Below are 27,955 nucleotides of genomic sequence, written 5' to 3'. Positions count from 1 at the left end.
GTGAATCACGGATCATAATTCTTACCTGACATAGGCCGAGATGGAGGAGTCGTTGTCCTTCTGTGTCTCGCACTTTTGTCCATTGATCCACCACGAGATTGTGGCTGCCGGTATGGCGTAGACATTGCAATGGAGAGTGACATTTGCCCCTTCATCAACTTCAACAACTTGGTCAGTCTGGATCACTGGTAGACAAGCAAGATCATCGAGTTTGACTGTTTTAATTGGTCGCTGATGAAGTCTCGGCGGTGCATCGCAAACCGGATCGGACTCCTGGGGCGCTGCTGGGGCTGACTGCTTCAGCCAATCCTGCATAGGCCGTAAACGACAGTTGCATAACCAGGGATTATTGTGAAGGAATAGACCGTGGAGATTGCCGCTCAGAGGGAGTGTCATGTCGGGTACGTAGGTGAGCCTGTTGTCGTTGAGTCTCAACCACTCCAACGACTGAAGACCACTGAAGGCACCCTCCTCAATGCTCGTCAGCTGGCATTTACTCAACTCCAATGTTGTCAGTTGTGTCAGTGGTTTGAAGGCATCGCGTGATAATCTCCGAATTGGATTGCCACTCAGGATCAACCTCATGAGGCTTGGGCACGATGAAAATGTCTCCGATGGTACGTCGATGATGCTGTTTAGACTCAAATCCAGATCAACAAGACCAACGAGACCCACAAACGCTTGCGGTGATATTTGGCTTATGTTTGATTTTGACAAGTATAATTTTTGGAGATTCACGAGTCCAAGATTACGAAAACTCTCCGCTTGGAGTTTTACAAGATGATTACTTGACAGATCCAACACCTGTGTTTCCTCCGGTGCTCCCTGGGGTAGACGAGTTAAATTACGATTTGCACATTCAACTGCCTGCTTTCCACCTTTCCATTTGCATGAACACATAGGGGGACATGCAATTGTTTGAGTCGTCATAGTTGCTACGAGGAGCACGATTATCAACCACCAACATTTTAGTCTCATTGTGTATCTCATGGGGATGAGAAAATGAAAGACAATGGTTAATAGTGCTCAGGCATTTTCATTCTTCCCCTCTCTATCCCCTCACCGATTATATTCCTTTTTCAGCGCTTAACGTCTCACTGGATATTTCAATCTAGCCACTCGTTTATTTTTTCCTCGTCCTTCTATATTGCACCTCTTTTACGTAGTTTTTTTTTTTTTTTTTTTTTCTATTCACCAATGGCTGTCCTTGTCTGGCTCCTCTTATTCTTGAAACTGATGGATCCGTCAACTATAGCTGGCGCTTCTGCCAGTCTTGCATTATTCCAATCGAGTTCATTTTACTCTTCCTCCAGGGCATACCCATCCTCACTCTTTGTAAATTGATTCCCCAGGCCATTGACGATGCCAACCTTCATCGGTGTATCACCATCCGGCTAGCTGAAAGCAAAAAATGAATAAATTGATTTTTTTTTTATTTACAGATGCGGCGCGCCGGGACTCGGGCGTTATATCGTTTATGAGAGCGCTCGTAACTTTTCGGGAAATTTATAAGTGAAGTTTAAGGATGTGCTTTTTGCGGTGAATCTTGCGACGATGGGAGAGCTTTGGATGCGGGTCAAGGCTGGTTTATTTGGTGTTTTCGAAAGTTTCTGGAGAATATGGCGATGAAGATGAATTCATATTAAAAGAGGTAAGACTTGCCATGATTAAGTTTGAATCTGATATGCGCGATAAATCATTTTCAACGGTTTTTGCGTTTATTAACCTGAGAATATGCGGTTTTTTAAATTATCTAGTCAAATAAGTTGATATTCATTCAATCAGAGAATGGGCAATGACATTGAGATTAATATATTAATATATTAATATTAAATAATTCATCAGCAGGGTTCATTCAAATAATTGTAGAAGTGATTTTTTTTTAATCAAAAAATTTTTAAGAGACGAGTGAAAAATGTCATCAACTCGCAAACTCTCATCATTACTTATGAAGGCATGATGATAATAAGGAACGGTTGAAATATTTGAACAGCTAGACGGATAATTTACCATGTGAAAAATATATGAGTTTAAAGACCCGCATGGGGGAGGAATGCCCGGGTCAAGGGTGATGCATATTTTCCTGGCGCCTGTCCTCTCTTCTCCAACTCCCTCCTGCTACTTCCTCTCTACCAAGTACCTACCCAACGTGGCACGACATTAATCATTCCAAATGATCTCGCCGCGTGTTCAGGAAGATTTCCTCCTCGCGCCGTTTTCACAAAAGCTGAGGCTCAGGAAGGGGGAAATTTCTGCGAGAGGTGAAAATGCTAGGCTTGCGGTGGGAAAATAATGTAATATTTTTCACAAAGATTCTAAGCATAAAAAAAAATGAAAATCACATCCATCCGATTGGCCATCACCGTGTAACTTTTTTCCGACACTTCCCCAACCCGTCCCTGCCCATGGGTACAACGAGCCTCTCGCTGAAGTTGGACAGGGTCAACGATCCCAGGTGAAAAACCTCCGTGAAGAGTTTATTGTTTAGAGAATTCTTTGATACCGTCCAGAGGCTTTTCAATGCCCCCTTTTTCCAGTCTCAGCTTCACCTCTATTCACATGGTCGCGTATCTCGCGTCTCCAGCGAGTGAAACGAACCCGAAGGTCGATGAATTTTAGAGGAGCCCCGAGAGATAGAGGACCTGGGGCAGGGGGAAGTGCTCTGAAAAGCCCAGCATTTTCTCATAATGTCTCGAGAGCGAGAGCGAGAGCGAGAGAAAGACAAACTGAACACATTCGCTGATTGTGAGAGCCGCACATTCAGCCCTCACTGGAGTACAAATGCGTTGAGGGTTAGTCTGAGGAGATCACGAAGCCGATATACCTCCAGAGCGCGTCGTGTCGTGTCTTTCGTTCACGAAATACCTCGGGATATATCTTATACAGGGCTGAGACAGCCATTGTCGCGACGAAATGCCGCAGTGTCAGCTTAATGCTGTGTGCGGGGTGATAAATTATTACGTAAGACTAACCTCGATATCAGTCAAACTGTCAAATTTGACAAATGATTTTTACAGGGGACATGTTTGCGGTTTATTACACGACTTAAACGACATGTCGGAGGAAACTCGACGGATTTGGGTAATTAATTGAGCGAGATTAATCGGATCAACATGCATTTTTCAGGGATTCGAGGGCGGGTCCACTGAACGAATAGGAGATTAATTTTTGATGGGAGGGTTTGGTTGGGTTCTGTCATTATTCATGATTTCCAGGGGCTATCAGAGACGTTCGAAAGCCATGGTGAGTTTTTTTAATGCCGTCAAGCACTTGTACTTGGTTTTTTTCCGCCCACTTGAGGGCTTGAGGGATTAAAAAAATTCCAATTGTCGCAAAATTACTGAAATGATTGAAAAATTTGAATTTCTATACATCATTCATTACTAAAAATCTGTACAAGATATAGCAAACAAATGAAAATCAAATTAATATCTTAGGAAATGAATATTACATGATAAATATCGAAGTCTGTGAAAGTTCCTTGTCCTTGTCCTTCATAAATGACTAAAAAACCACCAAAAACTATACAATTAATATCAACAAAATGGCAAAAAAAAAATTATTCAGCGTTAAAACAAAAATGATACCCCAAAATAACTTGTAATGACTTTCGAACAAATTAACCAGTGGCCATGTACCCGCGAACGCTCCTCTATGAATAAATAACCCATGTATTCCGAAACTTCCATTTACCCCCGAAAATTAACATTTCAATATAGCGTTCAATATTGGTTCAATTTTTGAAGGTCTTGACACGAGTACTCTCCACGTACGAGTCTTGCATGTACAATGAAGTTTCCAAGTTCATGAGGTGAGGGGGGTGGATGGCTAGAGGGGTTGAGGGAGGGGGGTTAAAAGTAGACTCCAAATGGTACTTGATATTCAGCGTGAGAGAGCACCGTTTACCACCATATTTTTTCATTTGTCCCTGCAACTCTCTCTGCGTACAAACCCGGAGTCTTGATATTCGCGATCAATTATTTCCATGCTTACGCACTTATCCCGATGAAGGCAACGTCATTCCGGAAATTGGTTTGTGGTAACATGCCCATATCGTCGAGAATAGCCGGGGTATGGGGCAACTTAAATTCGAGTCAACGAAGCGGAAAATTAGGGAACAGTAAATTGTTGATGTAATGGGAAGTGAATAAATTGGGTCAAGTGCGTGTTTTAGGGAGTCCGAGGGGTGGGGGAATTATGGCGCCGGTTGATGGAATCACGTCGGAGGGACAAAATGTTTTAAATTGTCGGGGGATAGACTAAAGGATGGATGTGACAAAAATCCTGGTTGAGGGACAAAATGGCGTGTATCGCCTTTTAATAGGTTTTCAAATTTAAACAACTTGAATTTTCATCAGCCGATAAATTGTGATACACGAAGAGGAAAATATTTCAAGAAGTGTGGAACTGTTTCTGGGCATTTCATTTTTTAAAAAATTTTCTGTCAGTGTGTTCCCCTAAAAACGGAAATGTTATAGAAAATTTATTTTCACGTTCACCATGCCTCGCCACTTCAATTACAACATCGTCAACATTTACCAAATGCAATTGAAATTTTCCAAACTCCGTTAAGCACCAAGATAAATTTAATTAATCCCTGCGCCCTGAGTCTATGTATATATATATATGCCTCGCCACCAATCCCACTTTTTTTCATTCCCTTTACCCTGTGAAGGTAGTTTGAAGCGACCACCGAGTACTTTTGGATCAGTCCGTGAAATATTCATTCACCCCGGGGGGTGAATCAATTACCAGTGGTCAGATCCGTCACTGTCACGCCAGTTACATAAAGTTGGTTCGAGTCTCGTAACGCAAGAGTCAATGACGAGACATTCGTTAATGAGACGTTGAATTGACGTATAAAATCCTAGTTACGTTGAGTCACCCTTCGTGTACATTTGCCAATGTAGAATTGAATTAATTCCATCAACCGGGGAATGGAAAAATATAAATCTCTAGCGATCTCTTAAACCGACAAGACGTAAATTCAATAAGGGATTACACTTTCCCCGGGTAAATGACATTTTTTTTATTTTCGTAATTATGGTAATAGTCTGGAGTTAAATACAACTGTCGAGAGACGAGCGACAGATTCTTCATGAATAGCTGATGTTTGGACTTTTTAAAAGTGTAAATGATCATTTTATTTCCACCGCCGAGTAAATTTTATGTTCCCCAGAATGATTAGTATTTCATAGTGCTCTCAACGCTGAGAAGAGTATGTGCTACTCCAGGAGGATATACCGTGTTTCATATTTATGTATAAACACGGTGAGTGTCGTTTGTAACTTGGAATAGAAACTACTCTGTTGTATATATTTGTACATATATCAGACACTCCGGGACTCCAAATGTGAGGGTATAAATGGGGATGCGGTGAGCGTGCATAAAGACACGTTTCTTACATTTATAACGAATGGAGAAATGCATGGGGAATTTTTTTGATAAATGTTGACTAGCTGCTTTCGAATTATGAAGGGGATGAGATGGTGGAAAGTTACTGTGTGATTGCTGCTGACTTCAAAATAACTTTATCGAAATCAATTGGGGAATAACTCAAAAATCAAATTGACAGGTAAAAATCTAATTTGATTTTGTTTATGGTGAAGTTCAGATAAACATTTTTGATCAGGCGCCATAATTTACCATCTCAAAATATTTTCACAATTTCCAAAACAGTAGAGAGCCGCCATCAGATTTATCGATTATGAAAATTCACCTTACATAAAGCTTTTATGAGTTCATAAAGTTTCATCTAATAGGTTAGAAAACTGATAAGGGCCATAAGCGTCAAAGGATTTCTGCCTCACGCGGAGTGACATGAAAGAGTTGAAGCAACTCCAAAATTAAACTTCTCCCATTACCCAATATTTCATGTAATGGAGTGGTAGCAGAATTCACCATGAATAATTCGTATCCAGTTACTCACAAAGAACTGGAATAGCTCCACCGAATGCAAACTCCCAGAAGTTAATTACGAAATTCGAATCGAAGCTTTTAAGCTCATTACACCGAATCCCACATTTTTTTTCTGGCATAATCCAAATATTTTACTCTCTCAATTTCATCGATAATCGTTAGTCATTCCCGTTCAATTAATGATTTTAATTCAAGTTGCTAACTCATACAAATGGCAGCTCATACCAAATAGCGAAGTTCAGTGTCCGGAATATGTGCCAGGAATTCACATGACAACTGGCTTCCCAAAATAACCTGACATTTATAACACACGAAGGCGTGTCTCGGAGACTCGCGCGTAATTATTCAATAGATCTTTCGAGCTTGTCACGGTGAATTTGAAAATGGAAGGGGGGGGGGGTGGAGAAACGCCTGATAAACGACGAGGGAGGGAGATCGTTCTGACATTATACGCTTGATGGAACATAGTTAAATACTGCTCATTGTACCTGCAATGATTGTCGTCAGAATTGTCATGTAGAATTTCGAGTTCTTGTCTGCTCTGTATTCTGTCCTATATTGTCGTGTACATCCACTACCCTAGATTGTTTTAATGTCAAATTGAAAGTTTTTTTTTTCATTTTCTATTTTACCAGATGAACACAAACATCAAACTGTACAAATTCCCTGTCAAGAGCGTCATGAGATCATTACGCACTGCAATCAGAATACAAATGAGATTGATTTATTATTTTTCTATATTCGCGTTAATAATTTGATAGTATCGTGAATATAATCTATCAATCAGTAATTCATCAATAATCCGAGGTTTTAAAAGTTTTATCTCATTTGTGAAATTCATGGAATACGAATTGCGCAGGTACTGTAAAAATTATCGATTTCATTCCCACAACTCGTTACAATTAATGAAAACTGCGGGGTTTAATTACTTGCTTAATTCACGAGATTGACGGCATTGTAATTATCCACTTGTCTACCTCATTCGCCAACTGTTCAATTATCTCTCGTTTACGTTGTTATGGTTATTTCGGGTTAAAAACGACGTTTCGGGACTGCTGAGGGAGCAATTGACAGGTGAATTTGTTCGACAATTTGGAAATGAATACGGTAGAATTTCATCGGTTGAGTTGATATTAACAACTTGACAAATTTTCGTTTTGTCCAACGTGCATTTCCATTTCGTTGAACAAATTGAAAGGGATCATTTCCAAATTCGATAAAATTTTATTGCTTTTTTTTTATTATTATGGAACAGTCGCCTCCCACGCATCATCATTCATCCGCAAATCTTTTCTCCCGGGTATCGCAAGTCTTCGGATCGAGATAATGATATTTGTACCATCAATCAATAACACATCTTCATCTTTTATGTATAACACTGGAATATCGGCCATAAAAACAACAGTATCACCGTCATTAGGGGTGTGGGGTGCGTCGATCACGGGGTAATCCGTCATTCCTCGGAGGTTTTCGAAATTTCGGGTAATACTGGGATCGTATATCTTCGCGGAACAGCCAGCAACTTTTGGGGCGTCATGAGTCCTGACGGCTGTCAATAGATACTGACAGTCATTGGTCAACTCAGTGAGCTGGCGGTTTTTCATCATTATAGTGGAAATTTTACGGAGAATAATTAATTTAATGATCGAAATGAGCATTGATTTACCTCATAAATATTTACCTCATAAAATAGGAAAGACAATTTGTTCAATACTACAACTACTGATTTTACATCTCAACGGCATAATGACGACAAAATTCATAACGCACAGACAAATTCAATCCGAATATCGACCATAATCCCTCCATTATGAAACCGCGTGTTCATTCAGTCCAAACTAACAATGATCCATGGAAAAAGAAGAGGATTGAAAATCCCCCGTGTGGAGTGGCCATTCACTTCGTACATATAGGGACAATGCGACGTATGTCTTTGGCGGCACAATAAGCAATATAGCTCGTGCAAAAGGGAAGGTTCGACCAAGGCTTTGTGCAGGAGATTGACCGTGTTCCTTTGGAAATCCCTCGGCTGATGCTATCAGCCATGTCCTACTACAAAAGTTTTCATTTTCCGGATTGTTGTCGTACCTGGTTGAAGCTCAATGATTCACTGGGTCCTTTTAATTAAGAGGCACGAGGGTGTGATAAAACGCGGGACAAGAGGTTGATAAAAATTAATTTGTTAGTTCACTTTTTTTCTATTGATGTGTCGTTTTTTTTTATTTCCAGATTATGAGCTGCGAGACTCAACTATGGAATAGCTTGATGGGACGAAGATTGTTCTTGCGGTAAGTTTTTTTTTCATTCAGTTCGGAATTCATTAGCGACGTAAATTGAGATAATTTATTCTTGACTGCTGACCAACTGTTAAATTTGAAAGGTCATGTTATGACAACTACTGGTTCACCTCGTCACTAGCCATCCTGTGTGAACTCGAGCTGTCTTGAGCGATTATTTTTCAATGCAATATTTTTTACGTTAATTAATGCTACCCCCCTTTTACGACATCACCTGTCAATAATGAAAATTCAGCTTTTCAAGCTGATCAATGAAAAATGTTTGTTTGGCTTTTATTTGCAGTCAGTCGTTATTACCGGTCCGCAAACCACGGCAAATTGAAAATCGCGGTAATTGAGATGTACGGTTTCATAAATATAACAGAATAGAGAACATTGATTTTTCCCTAATGCACATGGGGATTTTACAGCTCGTATCCCATTTGTTTGAATTCCGTACATCTTCTAAAATCCACTCAAATACAGATAGAGAATGGAGTGTATGATTCATTATTCCCATCGGCCAATACCTCTGAGAGGATTTTACGTTCATGACTTTGTTCACTGATGAATGAGGCTCTCTCATTGATTGAAAATACTCCAATAGGGTGGGTGGGCGTGAGGGGGATGAAAAACGGACTGGAGGAGAAAAAACAGTGAAAACATTTTCTGTAATGCGTATGCTACAATAAATTCCAGTCCACGTGGGGTAAAAATTTGTTATTGACTCTCCCTCGGTCATTTATTTCGCCTCGGAGCAGTTACAAATGATTCTGGTCTAATTATAATATGGAATGATATTCATTTTGTCGTATATTCTCGAAAAGCGAACACTTAGTTGATGATATTCCGATTCCCTGGGTCGGAAATTTAGAATGAAAATTTCCGTTAGAGACAATTTTGGTGGATTCTAGTTCATTATGGGACAGTGTAATATTATTCATGCTATGCAATTCTTAGAGACGCTGGTTTTTCCACTGACGACAGCACATTTTGAAACACAGGGTCGGTTATAACGGAAGTGAAAGAGCTAGCACTTCACGTTTTTTCGTGGTTTTCCTCTTTTTAGAGGGAAGAATTATGGGTCTGGTGGCAGTTCTTTCTCTGGGCTCTAGCCGTTGAATTAGGGAGCACACGAGCAACACTCCTGTTACCGTAAATGTGTGTATGTGTGGAAGGAAATGTGTAAAAAATTGTTAGTCCTCAGATCATTAAATATCAGTAATGGGATCAATCTTTAGAGGCTATTTGGTTTGTGTGCTGAGCCGAACGTTTGCTGCGTCTCACGATGTGCAATGAGATATTACTTTAATATTGATCAAACATTGGGTAAGCCGGTGAGCATGCACTAAAAAGTATCAATAAACCCTCGGTAATCCTCTTTGTGTTATGTCATAGTTGTAAGTGCTAAAAAATTGAAGGCATATGTATGCTGGTGAGACTTGTCGGGTGGGTACAGGTGTTGGTGTATGCGGGGGGTATTATATACAGTGGAAAAGGGAGAAACAATCAGAACGATTGTGAAATGCCGAATGAATCCGTGAATACCGTAGTGCGGGGCTATAAAACGCGAGGAGAAAAGGGATAAGTTTTATTTCGATGAGGGATAAACGCGAACTGTGCGCGTTTTCGAACGATAAAGTTCAGGAAATGCGACGCCATTTTGGTTATCGATTCTTAATTCTGTTTTTTTTTTAAGGGAGATTGGGGTTCCTTTTAGAAAATTAATTTTAACGCTAAAGATTTTTTTTATAATATGGGAATGGAGAGATAAAGCTGTTCTGCAGCTAAAAAATATCGCATTAGAAATTCTGCACATGTTGACGAAAAATTCCATCAGTAAATTGTAACGCCATTTTTCCCATCAATCCTCAATTCCGATTTAATTAAATCCCAGTATTTGTGACCTCCTTCATCAAGCGTCTTGCCCCCTCGAGAAGACTAAGAGACCCTAAAAACAAGTGAAATATAACCCAAGGAAAATGTTTCGTTCTCGTGATACGCGATAGAACCGAAGAGGTCGGCCATTACCGAATGACTTATTGCAGCACTTTGTGAGGAATGTGATTTACCACGTATCGATTGCCATCACCTAGCAACCACAAACCTTCCTCAAGACCTTTCCAGCAATTATAAATTATACAATTGTGATTTGTACGGAGCCAACATTGTTCCCTTGATCAATGAAAAGTCACGATCAATCGATGTTACACTAATAACAATTTAAAATAAATTTGAAACTCAGGTGACGATAAACCCGTACGTTCGCATTGGGCTAACGGAACTGCTAGATAAAGCTAGAGATGATCCCACTCGACGTTTAATATATTAATGGAAATGTTCGGGGAGTGCTGTTCTGAGCGGATTTCAATTATTGAAAATAACAAGAGAATCTTTGTTAAGATCTCCTGAAATATTCTCCATTTGTGAGATTAAATTGTCATTACAATCGCCGATAACAAAAAGATAATGCTTATTTCATAACCCGACGAGATTGAAATGAATTTTTTCATGAAACTGTCGCTGTGAAAAACTTTATTTTTCCCAATTTTGAATGAATATCACCGGTACTCATAATGACACAATTTATAAGCGTCTGTATCGTCAAAATCTCAAATTAGAATGCAAATGGTGAATTATCAATTCAAATTTCCCGCCCGCCCCTCAATTTCCGTTACGCACTACATCTGCGGCTTTTTTACTCCGGTAAAAAGTTTTTATTGAATGAATGACGGTGAAAAATTGTGAAATAAATTGAAACTATAATATCCATCGATGAAGAGCCTTTTTATAATATATTCGCCATTATATCGATTATAGTTAATGCAAATACAATATGTTATAATTTCACTGGCTAATCCAGTGTTTATCAGGTGTCACCGAGTGACGCTATCGATACTCTCAGCCTCTCCAGCCATTTTTTTTTTCTTTCTTTCAGTTATCAGAGCTGTCACGATTTCTACCCTCTTTACTCCCTTCTTTTCTCCTCTTTTTTTCCTCCACTGTGTGTACACAAAACCCCCTCACTCTTTTGGCCTTTCTCACTCGCTCGTTCAGCAACGAATGACGATGTCTGAGGAGAGGGAAAAAAACCGGTAAAATGGAGAACCGAGAGAGACTAGTGAATGCAAAAGGTCTTCAGTCTGGGATTTTTTTACAAGTTCGAACCTCAAAAAAGAGACAAGGGTGAAGGGCCAGTACTCGACGAATTCTCTACACAACATGCACGAATACATTATTCATGCCTTTGTCAACGTTCTCAAACTCGGATATTTTTATGATATTTTACTTTAAAAAATTCCTGAAACGTATGCCCTCACTCCAACCCTTCAAATAGGAATCATCAAAGGATTGAAAATATATACATCGGTGTTCAACCTGAGACGCTTGATTACTGAATAAATTTGACAGGGATTTTCCAAGAGAAATGGATTATGAATAAATTCTCATGGCAGTAAATATTTCTCTAAAGTAAATGGACATTTGGCAAATATAATTTTTTTTTCTCCATGTTGGAGATCATTTTATGCCGTTTCAATTCCTTGGCAATCTCGTATACTTTGAGAATTAGGGTTTATTGACCTGCTAAGGGCTATCATAAAGAGAGAACACGTGAAAGCTGTTATTTTAAAGGGAATGTACGTTATTCATCTGCCCCCACTGGCGAGGACTTTCATCATTCTGATTGCTTAAGCCGGATAATACTCGTGTTTGCACTCATCAGATGTGTGTCATGCGTCTATTCAGGGAGAAAAGCCTCGACCGAGAGAAATATTTAATAAAAATCACTCATCTTTTTCGTAATTCTGAAGCGAAGGCAAGTTGTAGGAATTCTTCCCTGATTTTTATTCAGAAAATTAAGTCATCTTTGAAAGATCGAATAATTTTGATCATTCATTATGATTTTTTTACATCGCTAAAGACCTAATTGAAGGCGTAAAACCGAGAATGAGTAATTGAATAGCACTTTGTCACAATAAATTCATGGCTGTTCGATATTTTAGACAGCGTTGAGAGAATTTATTGGCCCAACGGGACACACTTACACCACAGTATTGAGTCACTTTATCACGTTGTACATGTGCCTAATTACTTATTGCTCCAATAAATTACATGAAAGAGCACTTAATGCTAAGGATATTGGGTGTACATGTATAAATTTGTTGGTTCTTACATGGATGGAAGGAAAAGCTTCTGTGGTACCAACAGATGTTTAATGTTTAACAAAACTTGGTGTGTAAATAAAGTGATAAAAAAAATAATAATGGTAAGATTCATGAATTTATTTCCATTATTATACGAAATTCTCATCTATACGTAAATCTCCAAGATAACGGCTGAAGCCAGATGTTGGCGTTTGAGAGTCAAGGGGGGCTTCTGCGGGAAAACAGAGATTCGAGGTGAATTTTACGATATTTTTATACTGTGTCCACCCCAATTCTAGTTCTACCGTGGATTTCACGGTAAACACTGGCTGCAGGGGGATGAAAAATAAAAAAATAAAACTATGAGGGAGTTTCACTCACGATGAAATGTAGCTGCCGTACAAGGACATCAATTTTTTAACGACTATCGCTCAAATCGATGTCGGTTACCAACATGGGAAAATTTGATCTTGTGGAAGTGCTGCAGGGTCTCCGTGTAATGACTTTATCCTCCTCTGAATACAGAATGGAAACCAACTGTTGGAATTGTAAAAAAAATTATAGTCTCAAGAATTATGGATTTTTTTCACCGTTCTGAGTCATTAGGATGTCATTTTCAGGGTGGGGTATTTTGAAGATTTTCGGACAGGATAAAAAATCCCAGGACTCTTGCCAGGGTCAATCACAAACCTTTAAGATGGCGTCAATATCACCCCGAAAATTTCATCAAAATTTGAGACATGTAATGTGAGATATGACAAGCACACTCTGAGGATTGAGGTTTAATAAGAATACTTCAAAATGACGGCAATATCGCCTGAAAAACTTCCATCGCGAACCCAGATATGCAGTGGTGAAAAAGAGAATGCTAAAGACCAAAGTTTGCACAGCTGTTGAGATCTAAGAAGTTTTGTTCAGTGCATCATATCTGGACTGCTATCAGTCAGAATGAAAAATCCACCGACTGCTGGTTCATTAGTACCCAAAATGCTCAATACCGGAAACGTCAAAGGAAAAAACTTGAAGAAAGCCCTCATAACTAAGAAAGCAATTCCTCAGAAAGACTGAAAGCTCATTTCATCGAGACAAATTCAGCTCTCACCCCAGCAACAGGGGGAAAATTTCTATGAAAATCTATTTGGATAGAATGTCTAAAGCCAACTTAAACACAAACAAAAGTCATGGAAACTTTGCCAGTAGGAAGGAAACTTGGTCCACAGATGTCTCACCACTTTCGGCTAAACAACTCTGCCTGTGGACCAAGCCCCAAACCAAAACTATCCTATCAGCTTATTAAGTTGCTGCTGTGGTGGACTACGTAGGGAGAGGTGGAGGGCAAAAGTGTCGCTTGAGTCGCAGTAATTTCTAGCGTTATGCGCCAGTTTACCCGGCACCAGAGTTTCGTCCAAGTGGATAACCCCATAAAAGAGAAGGGAAGGAGGGGAATGGTCAAGTATGGTAACATTCCATAAACACATTTGGAAATGGATCTTAATGGACGAGAATAACTCAAAAAATTTTTCTTTTCTGTTACAGAAAGTTAGAGCTAGATGGAGATGAGGCAGCGGTACAGGGTTCAATAATTCCTCTCATCCTGAGAAGGGAGAAGGGAGAAGGAACCACAGCCAGTATTGAGGATAATGAGAAATTTCCGCCAACTATTGGAGCTTTTAGACGCTTTCTCTTCTTGCGGGTGCTCGATGGAGCACGAACATGCTTTTGTTATCATTAATGTCGTCTATATGAGAAGATAAGGCACAAAGCAGGGAGCATTCTGCTATCGTATCAATATAGGTAAGTTATGAAGGAGCATGGTTAGGATGAACGCAGAGGGTTTTCATGGTTAATGTACTGCTGTGTCAGGACATGAGAATGGAACATTTTGAATGTCCTGGGAGGTTTAGTAATTGGTGATTCTTTTGTGATAGTTTTTGCTCCTTTACTTGTGGTAAATCTCATTTCGATCTCGTACAGGGGGAACAATAAGATTAATTTTCCCTTTCAAGTTTTCATGCTCTACGAGTGATTCTCCAGTTGCAGCAGTCTCCAACAAGAACTGGGCCGATGATTTTTTATAAAAATATGTTGAGGCGGATCTGCGAAGACAGCACAATTTTTTGACATCGACATGGAGCACTAACGAATTATTAATAGATAAAGTTTGATGGTACGATCAATGACGATTGAATTCAGTTCAATTTCAAACGGAAAACTTGGTATTCTTGTACCAGCAGTACCTTTGTCCGAATCACACAGTACTTTCAACATTACCAAGGAAACCCTCTACATCTGACGGTGAAAAGTATGTTGCTATATTTCAAGCTTTACAGGGGACTCAAAAACTCTACGTCTGTCGTTGGACCGTTCGCTCACACCCGTGGAAGCGTCAACTAATGGAGTTGAGAAAGTAGGCGGAAGATACACCACTGGGGCAGAGTAGATAAGTGAGAACCTCTTTTACTTCTTTTTCTGTGTATATTTTTTTTTATCACGAAAACGTGTATGTTTTAACAACTGACATTCTGGTAATGTGTGTCGTGACTAGTATTTTTATGATTCTCAAGAATAGCATTGAGGGTTGGGGGGTTGAATCAGGAGTAGAGGCAACGAGTTATTCGTGTGACCTGATTTTCAACGCGAGTCCTGTAAGACTGATTTTTCGATTGGGCTCGGGAGATTGATGGGATATTTATCGGAGCTTTAAAATCTCATTCTTAGGACATCACAGGTTATCAGATTTCATTAATTTTAAACAGCTGATTCTTGAATTGGTAATGCTTAGCTTGTCGAATAATCAGCCTGTAGAACCTGATTAGGGAGAAATTGCAATCTCATCAGACCGTGTAAAATGAAATAGCATTCCCTCGACCCCGCGCAAAAACTCATTAACGAAAAAGTAATGTTAAATTTATTTAGTCGATTGAATCCACAAAAAGGAGAAAAGTCGTTAGAGAAATCCTCTATCACCCCGAAGAGTTCATTATTCACCGCGAGTTTCCTCATCATTTATCTTGACCTCATCCACAGCCATAGAGAATATAAAGGAGAAACCGAGGCCAAACATACCGACTCGAGTGAGTCTACGGCTCTTTGAGTAGAGACTAAAATCCACGGGGCTATCAGACTCAAGCGCACTAAGTAGTTCTCGTAAAACGTCGTTCATTTCGTCTGGATATTGAAACAGCTCCCGGCTTGAATTTAATTTTCATCGTGAGTATCAACGTTGCGGCCTCAGTTTGCCTCGTAAATTAAATTTTGAACGATACCCGAAATAGCTATCAGCGATGAAAAATATTTAGCTAATGACACAATGTTGGGGAAAAATTTTCAATATAAATTGGTAATTCCGAGAGGATGGAATAATATCCCGGGCTTCAGAGCTTATCAATCTGATATCCCTGCGTTATGGATATTTACGAGGCCAATATGGGAAAATTAAAATTGAAAAAGGGATTTTTTTCATTGCGATGGGAAGAATTAAATGTCACTGGTAATTTGAAAATACGTCAACCGCTCTTTTGCATAGAGAGAAAAAATACGAAACGTCACAAGAATGAAGAATTAACAAATGAATCTGATTCGTCGTGACACTATCCATCACCAAAACTGATAGTCTATCCGAACTAGTCAGCGGTGATAGATAATATTCAACTAATAATACACAATACGAGTGAAAAAATATTCCATCTGAATAGTTACTCTGATGGTGGTAAATATATCCGGGCTTCCGGGCTTATCAATCCAATGAGCGTTTCTCGCTGATACTGATATTTACGAGACCAATATGGGGAATTTAAAAATGTAACAATGATTCTCTCGTTGCCAGAGAAAAAAATGAAATGTGAAACAAAAACTACACGTTGAAATGTAACTTTTATTTTTTAACTGGAATGCTGAGCAATGGAGTGGGAGGAAAAAAAAAATGTTGGCAAAACAACATTTCCAACGCCTGCCTGGAACATGCGAACGGGTGAGCAGGGGAGGGTGAGGGGGGCTTTAGTATGAGCACACGACGGTTGCTGTAATACTACCGAGTGTCCTTCACTACAGTCTACCCCGGGCATTTGTTCTCTCTCTTTCTCTCATTTTTACTTTTTTTTTTTTTCGCCAACTTCACCGCAGCAGCCATCGATCACTCGCTGTCGGTGATGTTTTTTTTCTCGTTCTCGACTGCCTCGTTCACCCAGGGGATCTGCTGAATTTGGTTCGTCCCGCACACTGATCCCTTTTACCCCCGGAGCTTCATCGCTCCCCGATGACGATAACGGCCTAGTCATGGCGGCGTGGAACCGTTCCATTTTCTGGTACACGCGATGAGAGATATGGGGGAGTAAAAAAAGAGCGAGAAATAGAGTTGTCGGGGGCGAAATTTTGGGTTTCGTGAAAAAATTATGGGTTTACGGTGATGATTGGGTTTTTGAGGAAAAAATTGCTGGGAAAAGGGGATGATTGCGTAACATTCGAATGATGCAAAAAATACCAATAAACCCATAATTCTGTATTTAGAATGCTATGAATTCCTAAAATATTTCCACAATTCTAACAAAAAAGAATGGAATCCACCGATCCACAACATCTATTCGAATATAATTCAATGGAATGCGCAGAGCCTTGATAGAAATGAGAAACACGCTAAGGCAATTTCAATGAAGTCTTCAGTTATTCACTGAACATATTTCATCCTGCGGATTCAACAATTAATGGCGATAATGAAGGGTGAAATTTCCGGGAATGCTGCATTTAATTGCAAGCGCAGGGTGAATTGCGCAGATGTATTTCCAAAGTTTCAACTATTCACTGGCATGTATTTCACATCGTGTTGTTGGTTTCTATTTATGTTTAGGCGAGCTCGATTGGTATAATCGTACAAAGGATCGGTTGCAAACGCCACATTTTGCGAACAGATATTTCAAATGAATCCGGCCAGGTTCCTCTGAAATTGAGAAGACGTCCCGCAAAGAGCACGTCTAACCTCAGATAGAATGACTCTTATTGAATCAAAATTCTATTCAGCACGCGGGTAGAGATTATTATTTCAAATTATTATATTGAGAATTCCCCTGAGCTTCCAAACTTCTCACAGTAATTTAAATGTCGTACAAAATTCATAGCTGTTTTACATGAAATTCAAAGATTAATATTCTCCCAGTGCGGTGAATCCCCTAGGGTGAACCCTCTAATAATCAATCACCCGATCAAGCTCACAGATTTATCTTCCTAAAGGGAAGAATAACTTTTCTGAATCCCCACCGATTTATCAACTAGATACTACCCTGAACTTGTTATTTAGTCTCTGCCATTTTAATCTCTTCCCTTTGCTAGACATCTATTTCCCCCTCTTGCGGAATTTCCACCCAAATTGTAAACATCCAAACAACGCTAGCCCTATCATTCCCAGCCCATGATTCCAATCGTCTTTAGCTCTTTTGACGTGAATAACCGATTAATTAATAAATAATAGTTTGGCCCTTGTGACTGCACTCGAATACATCGAGCAGCAGTACTTAATCAAGATAGTGGGCTCGTGTCCATGAAGATAGCTGCAGTGGACAATGTCATGTTGCTATTGTCATGGAGATTACTGAAATGATAATTGACGTGCATGCACTCCATCCATTCAAGGAGTACTTCAATAGATAATTGTATATGAGCCACAGGACACCGACAAAGGTTGCCCATCTATCCCAGAATTGATGATCAAAATCGCAGCCCATACCATCGGATAATAAACCGAATTAGAAGCAAATGATGTACAAAGCGCGAATAATGCTCATTCAGTTCGGTGAACTATGATTAAATGGTAAAAATTAAATTCAAAGAGAGCAATTGAATATCTCCTCCTCTTGGTGGAAAAATTTATCTCCACATTTTTTTTTCCACCGACGTGTGGATTTTAATATCACACATTTCAACACCTCATGTTTCATTTCCTTGGCTTGTATGCTCAACTCATGTAGCTACTGCAGACTGCTATCTACATTTTTATATATTTCTCGGTGTGACATTTTTTTTTCTGCAAAACTTCATACGCTTCTACTTCAATGTGTACATCGGGGTGAATTCCTAATGATGTCATTTCACGTGACTTCTTTATCGCTATGCAACAGAGCGGTAGCTGAAGATGATGAAAGGAAGATGGGGGAGCAGTTTTCTTATGACACGGGGCATGTGGTGGTGACGAGATTGGAGGAATATTTGCGAGGACTGTCATGGTGGAGTTATTCAACATTTTTCTGGCTGTAGATTGGTGTCAGCACAGCAATCTCAGAGATCTCTTCCACGATCGGGTGTCACATCAGAAAGATGTTTGGTCTTCTTGGATTCAGGCGTGTTTGAATTCTTTCTTCGGAAATGGAATTGAATATCCCGAATTATGTCAAAATCTGTTACACAAAAAAAAGCAACACCTACTGTATCTCAACCCAGATCTCGGAGGATCGCTGAAGCCTTCCTCCCGCCTCGTCACCAGTAAAATCTGAATAAAGCTGTACCACCCCCTCGATAAGATCAGGAATCCTCCTGTTCATCTAAGCTTCCACTCCGCCGACTCCAGTAATAACCCCCGATAAAACCCATTCTCAATCAAAGTTCCATGAGCAGCGAGGAGTTTACACTGATATTTTATTAGCATGATCAACATTATCGCTCGACAGAACGCCAATCTGTAACACCTGTTCACTCGATTTCATCCACTTCGCTGGCTAAGTGTACTCGACTTATCATAACCCTCTTGTCTCATGCCCCTCCCCTGACACTCGATTCATGTCCCAAGTCTTTTGAATTTCTCAGCATCATCCTCTATCTTTCATTTAATCATTTTCGAGAAGACAACAACACCTGCGATAACGTCAATTGATGTTTTACACCGGCAAATTCAAATTAATTACATCTCAAACATTAATCATTGCGGATAATACCGTGAATACTTTCCCACTCGGTGCCGAGGAAACTCATTACCCCCATTACTATCATAGAAGGAATGCTTGGCATAGCGCATAACAAAGGCCCCCTTGTTCGTAAGGAATTCATACATTGTTGAACATGAAGTAAAAACATTGCACTCTCATTTGGAGAGGTGACAACGTGGAAATTGTTGACAAAGGAATTTATTTCGTTACACTGGGCTAAACAGATGGCAACAGTAACTGACCTATTTACGGTGCACTCGTGGAATAGTTGGATTTCGTGTTTTGCTGGGGCAGGGAGGGAGGAGGGAACGGGAGGGACCTTGTCGTGGGTACGCTATTTTCAAATTTATGATGGAAAATCATGCTGAATAATTTAATTTCATAAATTTTGTTAACGAGGATCGAAACTGAATTTCCAATTATCAAATATTGTCCCAATAATTATTGGACACGTATTCGTTACAATATTGGGTTTAGACGAGAAATATAAATATAAATTTCCAAGTTAAAAAAAAACATTGTTTCATTCAATAATGGAATACAAGAAAGAGAGCATTGATTTAAGTGTCAGGAGATAAATGACAAAAAGGAATTTAAACTTTGGCATTTGCAAAACTAATTATTTATTTCCAATATCTCCCGCCTCAGCGATCCAATTTCTACGAGTAAAATCTCATTTTAACCCCTAAAAAAATCCCCTTGCAAATTGAGAGAGAAAAAAAATGGGTAAATTTTACTCTACCGTTGGCGAGATAATCACTTCAATCTTCGGCCAGCGGATCAATGTGGGGCGAACGAATAGACCCCTCTATCCCCGCCAAGATAAAGAAGTTATGCCTCTAGGTGTCTATTATTAGCTAGCATCCGTGGCAGGTCGATGGCCTGTAGCCGTATGGCTAGACAATTCGATACAACCCAAATGACATTATATACCACTCCGTGTGCGCGCTCACCCCCGGCATCCCTTTCCGCCCCACCCGCCCCCCTCCGCTAACCCCTAGCAGCAATTCTAATTTGCGAGGCGACTGTCAACTGCCCCCTCAACGGCACCCACGTACCTCCTCGTGTACCACCCACCCCGACAATTCAACTCAGTAACCCAATTTCTCCCTCCGCTTTTACGCTTTCTGTCACGTATTGAATGCCGGTCCGTATGTATGAAAAAATCGGGATACACGGTATACAGGGTGTCGAGCAGGTAGGGGCGAACTCTAAACAGGCATGTTTTGGGGGTGATTCTGAGCAGAAAAGTCCTTTTCTACTTTTCGATCGGACTCACCCCTGCAGAGATATGGGGGTGAAAAGAACGGCCAATGGGGCGCGAGCATTGCGCGGCTCTCCGTCCGTGTGCCGCGGGTAAGCAGTGTGCGTGCTTCCCCTTCTCCTCGGGCGGACGTTCCATTCCGCTAGTGAGTAAGAGAGAGACAGGGGGAAAGATATTTCATGACAATCCTTTCAGGGGGGGGGGGGCGCTAGGATGATTAAAAACCGATTATTATTTACCTTAGTATTATTTATTAAAAGACAACATTCTGAAAACCGCGGGCATCCCCCTTGGCGTTCCAAAGCTAATTATTTAAATGTTAATTATCTCATTATGCAATAGCCTTACAGTGTTTTGTCAAGAGATCTTTTTTATTGTAAATTTAATTTACAACAAGAAAGGTCTCTTGACAAAATGCTGTAAAAGAGCCTATTATCGAGATAATTAATGATAAACAATCGCGGGGAAATTTCAGAGGGGATAGCTCGCGATTTTCGCGGAATCTGGAGCAATAACCGCGTTATCTTGATTATCACGTAAACAAATGGATTTACGGCCTTTTGTCACAAGACATTTTTTGCAGAGAATAAAATTATCTACAATAAATGTCTCCTGGTGGAATCCCGTAAATCCATTTGTTTATTGAATAATTGGATTTGAATTTTAAACAATAATCCGCGATTAATTATCAAATTAAGACATCTACGCGATTTTTCGATAAGATCATTAATGTTTAAAATTGCATTTCTGGCAAAAAAGCCGTCTTGACAAAATGTTGTAAACCCGCGATTGTTTATCATTAATTATCTCGATAATAGGCTCTTTTACAGCATTTTGTCAAGAGACCTTTCTTGTTGTAAATTAAATTTACAATAAAAAAGATCTCTTGACAAAACACTGTAAGGCTATTGCATAATGAGATAATTAACATTTAAATAATTAGCTTTGGAACGCCAAGGGGGATGCCCACGATTTTCCGAATTTTTCCAACAAAAAACCCGTTTTGCCAATTATCTTGTAAACAAATGGGTTTACAACATTTTGTCAAGACGGCTTTTTTGCCAGAAATGCAATTTTAAACATTAATGATCTTATCGAAAAATCGCGTAGATGTCTTAATTTGATAATTAATCGCGGATTATTGTTTAAAATTCAAATCCAATTATTCAATAAACAAATGGATTTACGGGATTCCACCAGGAGACATTTATTGTAGATAATTTTATTCTCTGCAAAAAATGTCTTGTGACAAAAGGCCGTAAATCCATTTGTTTACGTGATAATCAAGATAACGCGGTTATTGCTCCAGATTCCGCGAAAATCGCGAGCTATCCCCTCTGAAATTTCCCCGCGATTGTTTATCATTAATTATCTCGATAATAGGCTCTTTTACAGCATTTTGTCAAGAGACCTTTCTTGTTGTAAATTAAATTTACAATAAAAAAGATCTCTTGACAAAACACTGTAAGGCTATTGCATAATGAGATAATTAACATTTAAATAATTAGCTTTGGAACGCCAAGGGGGATGCCCGCGGTTTTCAGAATGTTGTCTTTTAATAAATAATACTAAGGTAAATAATAATCGGTTTTTAATCATCCTAGCGCCCCCCCCCCCCCCCTGAAAGGATTGTCATGAAATATCTTTCCCCCTGTCTCTCTCTTACTCACTAGCGGAATGGAACGTCCGCCCGAGGAGAAGGGGAAGCACGCACACTGCTTACCCGCGGCACACGGACGGAGAGCCGCGCAATGCTCGCGCCCCATTGGCCGTTCTTTTCACCCCCATATCTCTGCAGGGGTGAGTCCGATCGAAAAGTAGAAAAGGACTTTTCTGCTCAGAATCACCCCCAAAACATGCCTGTTTAGAGTTCGCCCCTACCTGCTCGACACCCTGTATAGATGGTAATAGATTTTCAGCCCCGGTGATTCACTATAGCTGGGGGAGGCTTATTTTTGGACAAATATATTGGCAGATTAGAACGTTCAATTGACTGTTACTCGGGCTCATTTCACGCACCATGATAATTCGGGGAGGGGATTGATTATGGTGGGGGTTGATCAATTTTTTGATTGATGGAGAAGGGAAAATGGCGTGATTCATGGAGTAGAATTTACTGGAGAGGTGCGGAAATTCTGGTAGACGATTTAATTGGTGGAATTTTAGCGGGAATTCACAAACACTCCAACAAGAGGAACAGAAGAGTGACTTACAAAGCGGAAAATTTTGATGAATAATTTTACTTTGACTATCTCATGATCAGAAATTAAGAAAACGTATTCGCTCTCTCAAAAAAAAACCCAGAACTCTAAAAAGACGAACAGGAATTTTAAAAAATGAGGCAAAAATAAATAATAAATTCAACCGCTTGAAAAAAACTCATTTGCCATCGGACCGGACCTTATTTTTTATTCGCGAGGCATCAGCCGTGGAAGCCAACTTTTACCGGAGTTTGTAATACCCGAACAAAACACATAAAATAAAATTCAAAGAATAAATAAAAACATCAACGATAATTATTCCGAAAACTACCCCCTTTCATAACAGGGTCAAGCCGAACTTTTCTCGTCACAACTCGAGTTGAAATATTCCCGTGCTGTCTCCGGTCGCACCACGACGGACGACATTTTCATCCCTCCCGAAATATATCATCCAACAGAAATAAGAATATCTCCACCCTCGCAACTTCCACCCCATCCACCCACAGAGCTGACTTTTCTCATGAAGTTGGCAGAGTTCAGCCGAAAATTCATCAGACTCTCGCCCTCGTGAAAGACGATCCAAAAGGGAACAAAAAGGGAGACAGTCCGAGCAAACAAAAAAAAAAATATGGCGACTCTTCGGGCCGGGACAAACTCCAGAAAAGCCTTATTTGTCTCCAGCCGTCGGCGATAGTCAGCGGAAGGGCTCCACTGTTCACTGCGAAGACGGGGACAAACAGAAATAAGAGGATGAGAGGAGTGAGAGCTCGGGGTTTAGGGATTTCAAGAGTCGCGGGGGTTCCCTACCCTCGTTCAAGTTCTCACCGCCCTATCCACCAAATCGCACTGAGAACGGACTAGTACAGAATTGTTTAGAGACGATGTCGTTGGGTGAAACTCACCCCTCCTTCAGCCCCCATCCCTGAATCGATCAGGCAATCTCACCGCATTCGGCTAACTACCATTCACCCGTTCAAACTTTAAATGCGCATACACGGAATGCCATTCTAAGGCTTTCAACAACACGTTTGAGGTACCTCGATGGAGAAACAATAGTGCGAGAAATTGGATTCGAGGGGAGGGACGAGGAAGAAGTTTGTAATTCAATGGGGTAAATCTTATCGAGGAGAAACTTGCCGGATTCTTCAGACTAGACACGACAGATGGTAATTGTCTTTATCTGGGAATATTTATTTTTATTGTTTTTAAGAAAATTATGCTCTCCATAATTCGAATTATGAATTTAGGAGAGCATCTAACAAAGGCAAGGATTTGAATTGGTAGTTCTAACTGAACCAATATCGACACATCACATCACATTCGCCGGAATAAAAAAAAACCCAAGAACCCCTGAATTACCCAGCCAGTGAGCCTCCATTTGCACGATCGATATTTACGAATTGGAGGTAAACTTAGGAGTTGGCAACTTCCAGTAGAATTATTGAACCTCGACTAAGTCAGTGAACTTATTACACAGCTGTAAAGAAGCCCATCAAGAGATTGTAAAAAAAAAACACGCGAATTTCATTGAAGCCATACGATCAGCCCACCCCATCAGTGTAATACATAATATACTTCCAATCTGGTATGTACAAGAATGAAAAGGAATTGCGGAAAAAAAGGGACGTGAGGAGGGGGAGGGAGTCTGATTTCAGAAGGCGCAGGAAAAATACAGCTATCGCGAGCCAAGTTTGTACTTCCTGGAGAACTCCCATGAAAAACTTTGCATCTGCAGTTTTTACTCTCAACTTTTCAACGACTCTCTCTTTATATCTTTTCTGGATATACAGATATATCGGGAGGATGGAAACCGGGTCTTCCATTAACGGAGACTATTTGTCGTGTGGATTTGTTCAGCCTTGAAATAAATGAAATGCTGGAAGGAGTTAAACTGACGGAAAGTTTTATTCTTTAATCAGTGAGCGCGGTTTTGATGAACATGTGTGAAAGAAGTGGATGTTGGATAATCCAGTGGTAAATATGTAATGTGAAAGAGGGGATGAGAATTTCTGGAGGAGAGCGTGAAAAATTTGTTCCTTCTGGAGAAACAATACGGAATACGGGCAGAAGGTAATCTAAAGACGATAAATAATTCGGAGAAATTTCTTGAAAAACCGAGCTGAAGACAGCTGGGTGGGCCACCATCTTGTTCAGGTCCTCGTGACAACCCCTTATTAAGTAACAGCTTTCCACCCCCAATATCATATTTATTATTGCCAACGCATACTCCTTGGACTCGATTGCAAGCACCCCCGCTCCGTTAAAAAACATTTATCTCACGAAAGCGTCTTCAGATTTACTCCCGGAAACGTAGGAACGGTATCAACAAATGGTGGAGAAATATCAACCCCGGGAAGACCCCTTTTAATCTCTCAACAAAATTGAATAGACAATCTACCCGAGTATTCTTTTCTCCGCTCATTCCGCACCCTCTCACGAGAGCAATTTTTTAAAGAGCAATTGCTTTTCTTAATTAAAATGAATTCGTGAAAAATCTTCGAGTGGATTGTCTGTGCATTCGCGTTCAACTAATTCGAGATGATAATTAAAAGAAAAAAATATTTTCGAGTGAAGATGAGGTTTCGAGACGAGTGGTGAAGAAAAAAAAGAATATATATATATATATATATATATACAGAAACTCACATTTACTCCGCACTTCTCATTTCGCTCTTCCGCTTTTTTTCTCGGTTATTTTTTTCCCCTTCTCTGGTTTCTTGTCTCAGCGTTTTTCCTACGCTTATTCCAAGGTTGCCCTCCCACAGGCAGTTAAGTTTCAAAAGTGCTTCTTTTTTATTTCCTTTTTCCCCCAAGCACGGCCCGATTACTCCCCCGAGGAGCCCTCCACGCGAATTGTGTATTGCCCCAGGACAAAGGTGAAACAAGGGATGCGAGGGGCTAAGGGGGTTGGGAGGGGGTGAGGAGGGGTTTAAAAAAACATCTGCAACATGTCCCCTCGGTATTCTCGACTATCTGAAAAAAAAATGGAGGTTTTATCCGTGAATAAACTTTGGGCGGGCTTAAATTATGAAGGGGCATTACGATAACGTATTATGTTGAGTCAGATTTTGAGTTCTCGGGTTTCAGGGGTAGGGGTTGGAGTGTCGTTGTGAGCATTAATGTGATGAGAAGTCGTTACAACGAGGGGTCTGAGGAAAATGACAATTTTTTCGCCGAAAATTGTATTTTTATTTTACGGGCGATAATTTTTTTAGAGTGATTTGTTTATAGTGTCTGTAATGCCGTGAAACCAATTGATTAATTAATTTATCGTAATTAAATATCTTCATTTATAAAATCGCTCTTTTAATTTAACCTCTTGCACAACAATAAACAACGAATTTCTCTCCGCAAAAAAAATTCATCATTTCATCAACATTTTCATTGATTAAAAAAAATGACACGCAATTAAACAAATATTCTACAATTAATTGCTTCAACACTCGATCGTTTACTCATTACAATAATGAGGCAATATGCATCGCAGAAATAAATACCAAATAAATAAATATCTCGTACAGACTCGGTTCATTTTTTTTAAAGAGAAATTCATCTATCGATTCGTCGAAAGCATTTCCCTCGAAACGATGACAACCCACCAACTACATCCCCTTTCACGAATGATCATGTTACCCAAACACGAACATGATATTCATGCTGACAGATACACATCCACGCGCCACGACTGCGTAGAGAAATCAGGCCGGGGGAGAGAGGATAACGAGGACAATAATGAGGTCAGGGAGAGATGAAACTGCGACTCATCCATTAGGCGAAAAGGTTGGCTCTCATGCCCATTTATCGTGTAAGAAGAGGGGTTGTCCCGGCCCATTTGGATGTGTGCCGGTGGCATAGCAACGCGACCGATATCATTGGGTATTCATTCACCCCCCTTTTCCCCTCCGTCCACTGCGCGCTTTCCTATTTTGATTCGCTTTTCAGCATCGATGAATTCACCCTTCGTGAGCGGACTTGCCTCATTTTTTTGGAGGGAGCGGGGGGGGGGGCTGCAGCATAATTAATTGAATTTATATCAATGGAATGGAAATTCGTGAATCTGATGGATGAAAAACGGGCGGACGTGTGTTCAGCAGGATATTTTTTTATTCGAGTATTTTTGATTAAACAAAAGATGAATCGCGCATTTCTTTCTCGTTAGAACAAATCGAATTACGGAAGATTAAAAATATTCGGGCGTTTTCCATTATAAACCGGATTGTTTTCATATTTAGAGAAACTCTTTGCGAGAAAACAAAAAAGAAATTTTTAGAGATAGAAAAATGATGTACTATCACATAAATAATTTTTTTTAAAACCTTTGCGAACAGCTATCGAATAGTCAGCAAATATTATTTTATTTATATTTTTAAAGGTTAATGTGTACGATTTAAATGACTTTTTTTTTCATTCGAGCACATTATTTTTTAGCTGCAATGGGAAAAAAATTGGAATTCCCTCCCGTGCGTCAGTTTTTTCAGGAATTTTTATAATTAAGTTGATTTATATGCATGGACGAAAAATTCGCAAATATGATGGTTGAAAACCCCATAGAATGTTCCATATGGCATTCTTTTTTTATTCGAGCGTTTCCGAACAATTAAGGATCAATTTGCATACATATTTCGCGTCATGAAAATGAGATTACGCTAACTGGTACAGATATGGAGGCAGTTTTGACCGATTAATGATTAATAAAAAAAATTTATAGAGCATTTGTGGTGGCAATAATTTTTGGAGAAAGAAAAATGCTTCATTGATAGAAAATTCATAATTTATTCTATCCATTGATTGAAGTTTCCTTCAAATAAACAAAGGATTTAGCCAAAATAACTAATGAATTCATCTGTATCTGTTCTCCTCAATGTCACATGCAAAATTTGTAACAAATCCATACATTCATGAGCCCCCTGTCATCTTATGAAACAGCGTCGCGTTGGCCTTCATTCACGTAACTGCTCTTTTTGAAATTCATCGGTTTTGAATTCAAAACAATGGGAGAGAGCCATTCGATGTTCACAAATCGTCAGCTTTTTTTCGCAGCCTTGTTGTCCATTCAATTTTCGAGAGAATAATAGGAGAGATGTTTGATGCGATATTTGTAGTGAATGCCGAGTGGATCAGAATCGCAATCAGAGAGGGCATATTTGTAATGGAATAGGGAATAATATTGATAGCGCACTCGCTTTTTGATTTTCAATTTTTGGGTCAATCGGTCCATTTGGTGAAAGACCCCGATGATTAA

General features: G+C 39.7%; 1 protein-coding gene across 4 annotated transcripts in view; it reads right to left on the bottom strand.

Annotated features, from left to right (window-relative positions):
* Positions 1-27,955, bottom strand: part of LOC135168820 (leucine-rich repeat-containing protein 24-like) — a 46,490-nt gene that overhangs the window by 6,104 nt on the left and 12,431 nt on the right. Inside the window, exons 2-3 of one of the 4 annotated variants that reach the window (XM_064133379.1) lie at positions 25,360-25,686; positions 26-1,398 (exon numbers count right to left, since the gene is read on the bottom strand). In XM_064133379.1, coding sequence (XP_063989449.1) covers positions 26-990 — 965 coding nt within the window. In that variant the 5' untranslated portion in view covers positions 991-1,398; positions 25,360-25,686. Of the gene's footprint in view, positions 1-25; positions 1,399-2,010; positions 2,506-19,490; positions 20,055-25,359; positions 25,687-27,955 lie in introns of those variants that run through there. The other 3 variants (XM_064133381.1, XM_064133380.1, XM_064133377.1) reach the window with 3 other exon arrangements.

The sequence above is a fragment of the Diachasmimorpha longicaudata genome, chromosome 13, assembly GCF_034640455.1.
Source record: "Diachasmimorpha longicaudata isolate KC_UGA_2023 chromosome 13, iyDiaLong2, whole genome shotgun sequence".
NCBI lineage: Eukaryota > Metazoa > Arthropoda > Insecta > Hymenoptera > Braconidae > Diachasmimorpha > Diachasmimorpha longicaudata.
This window is presented reverse-complemented; position numbering and strand designations above follow the sequence as displayed.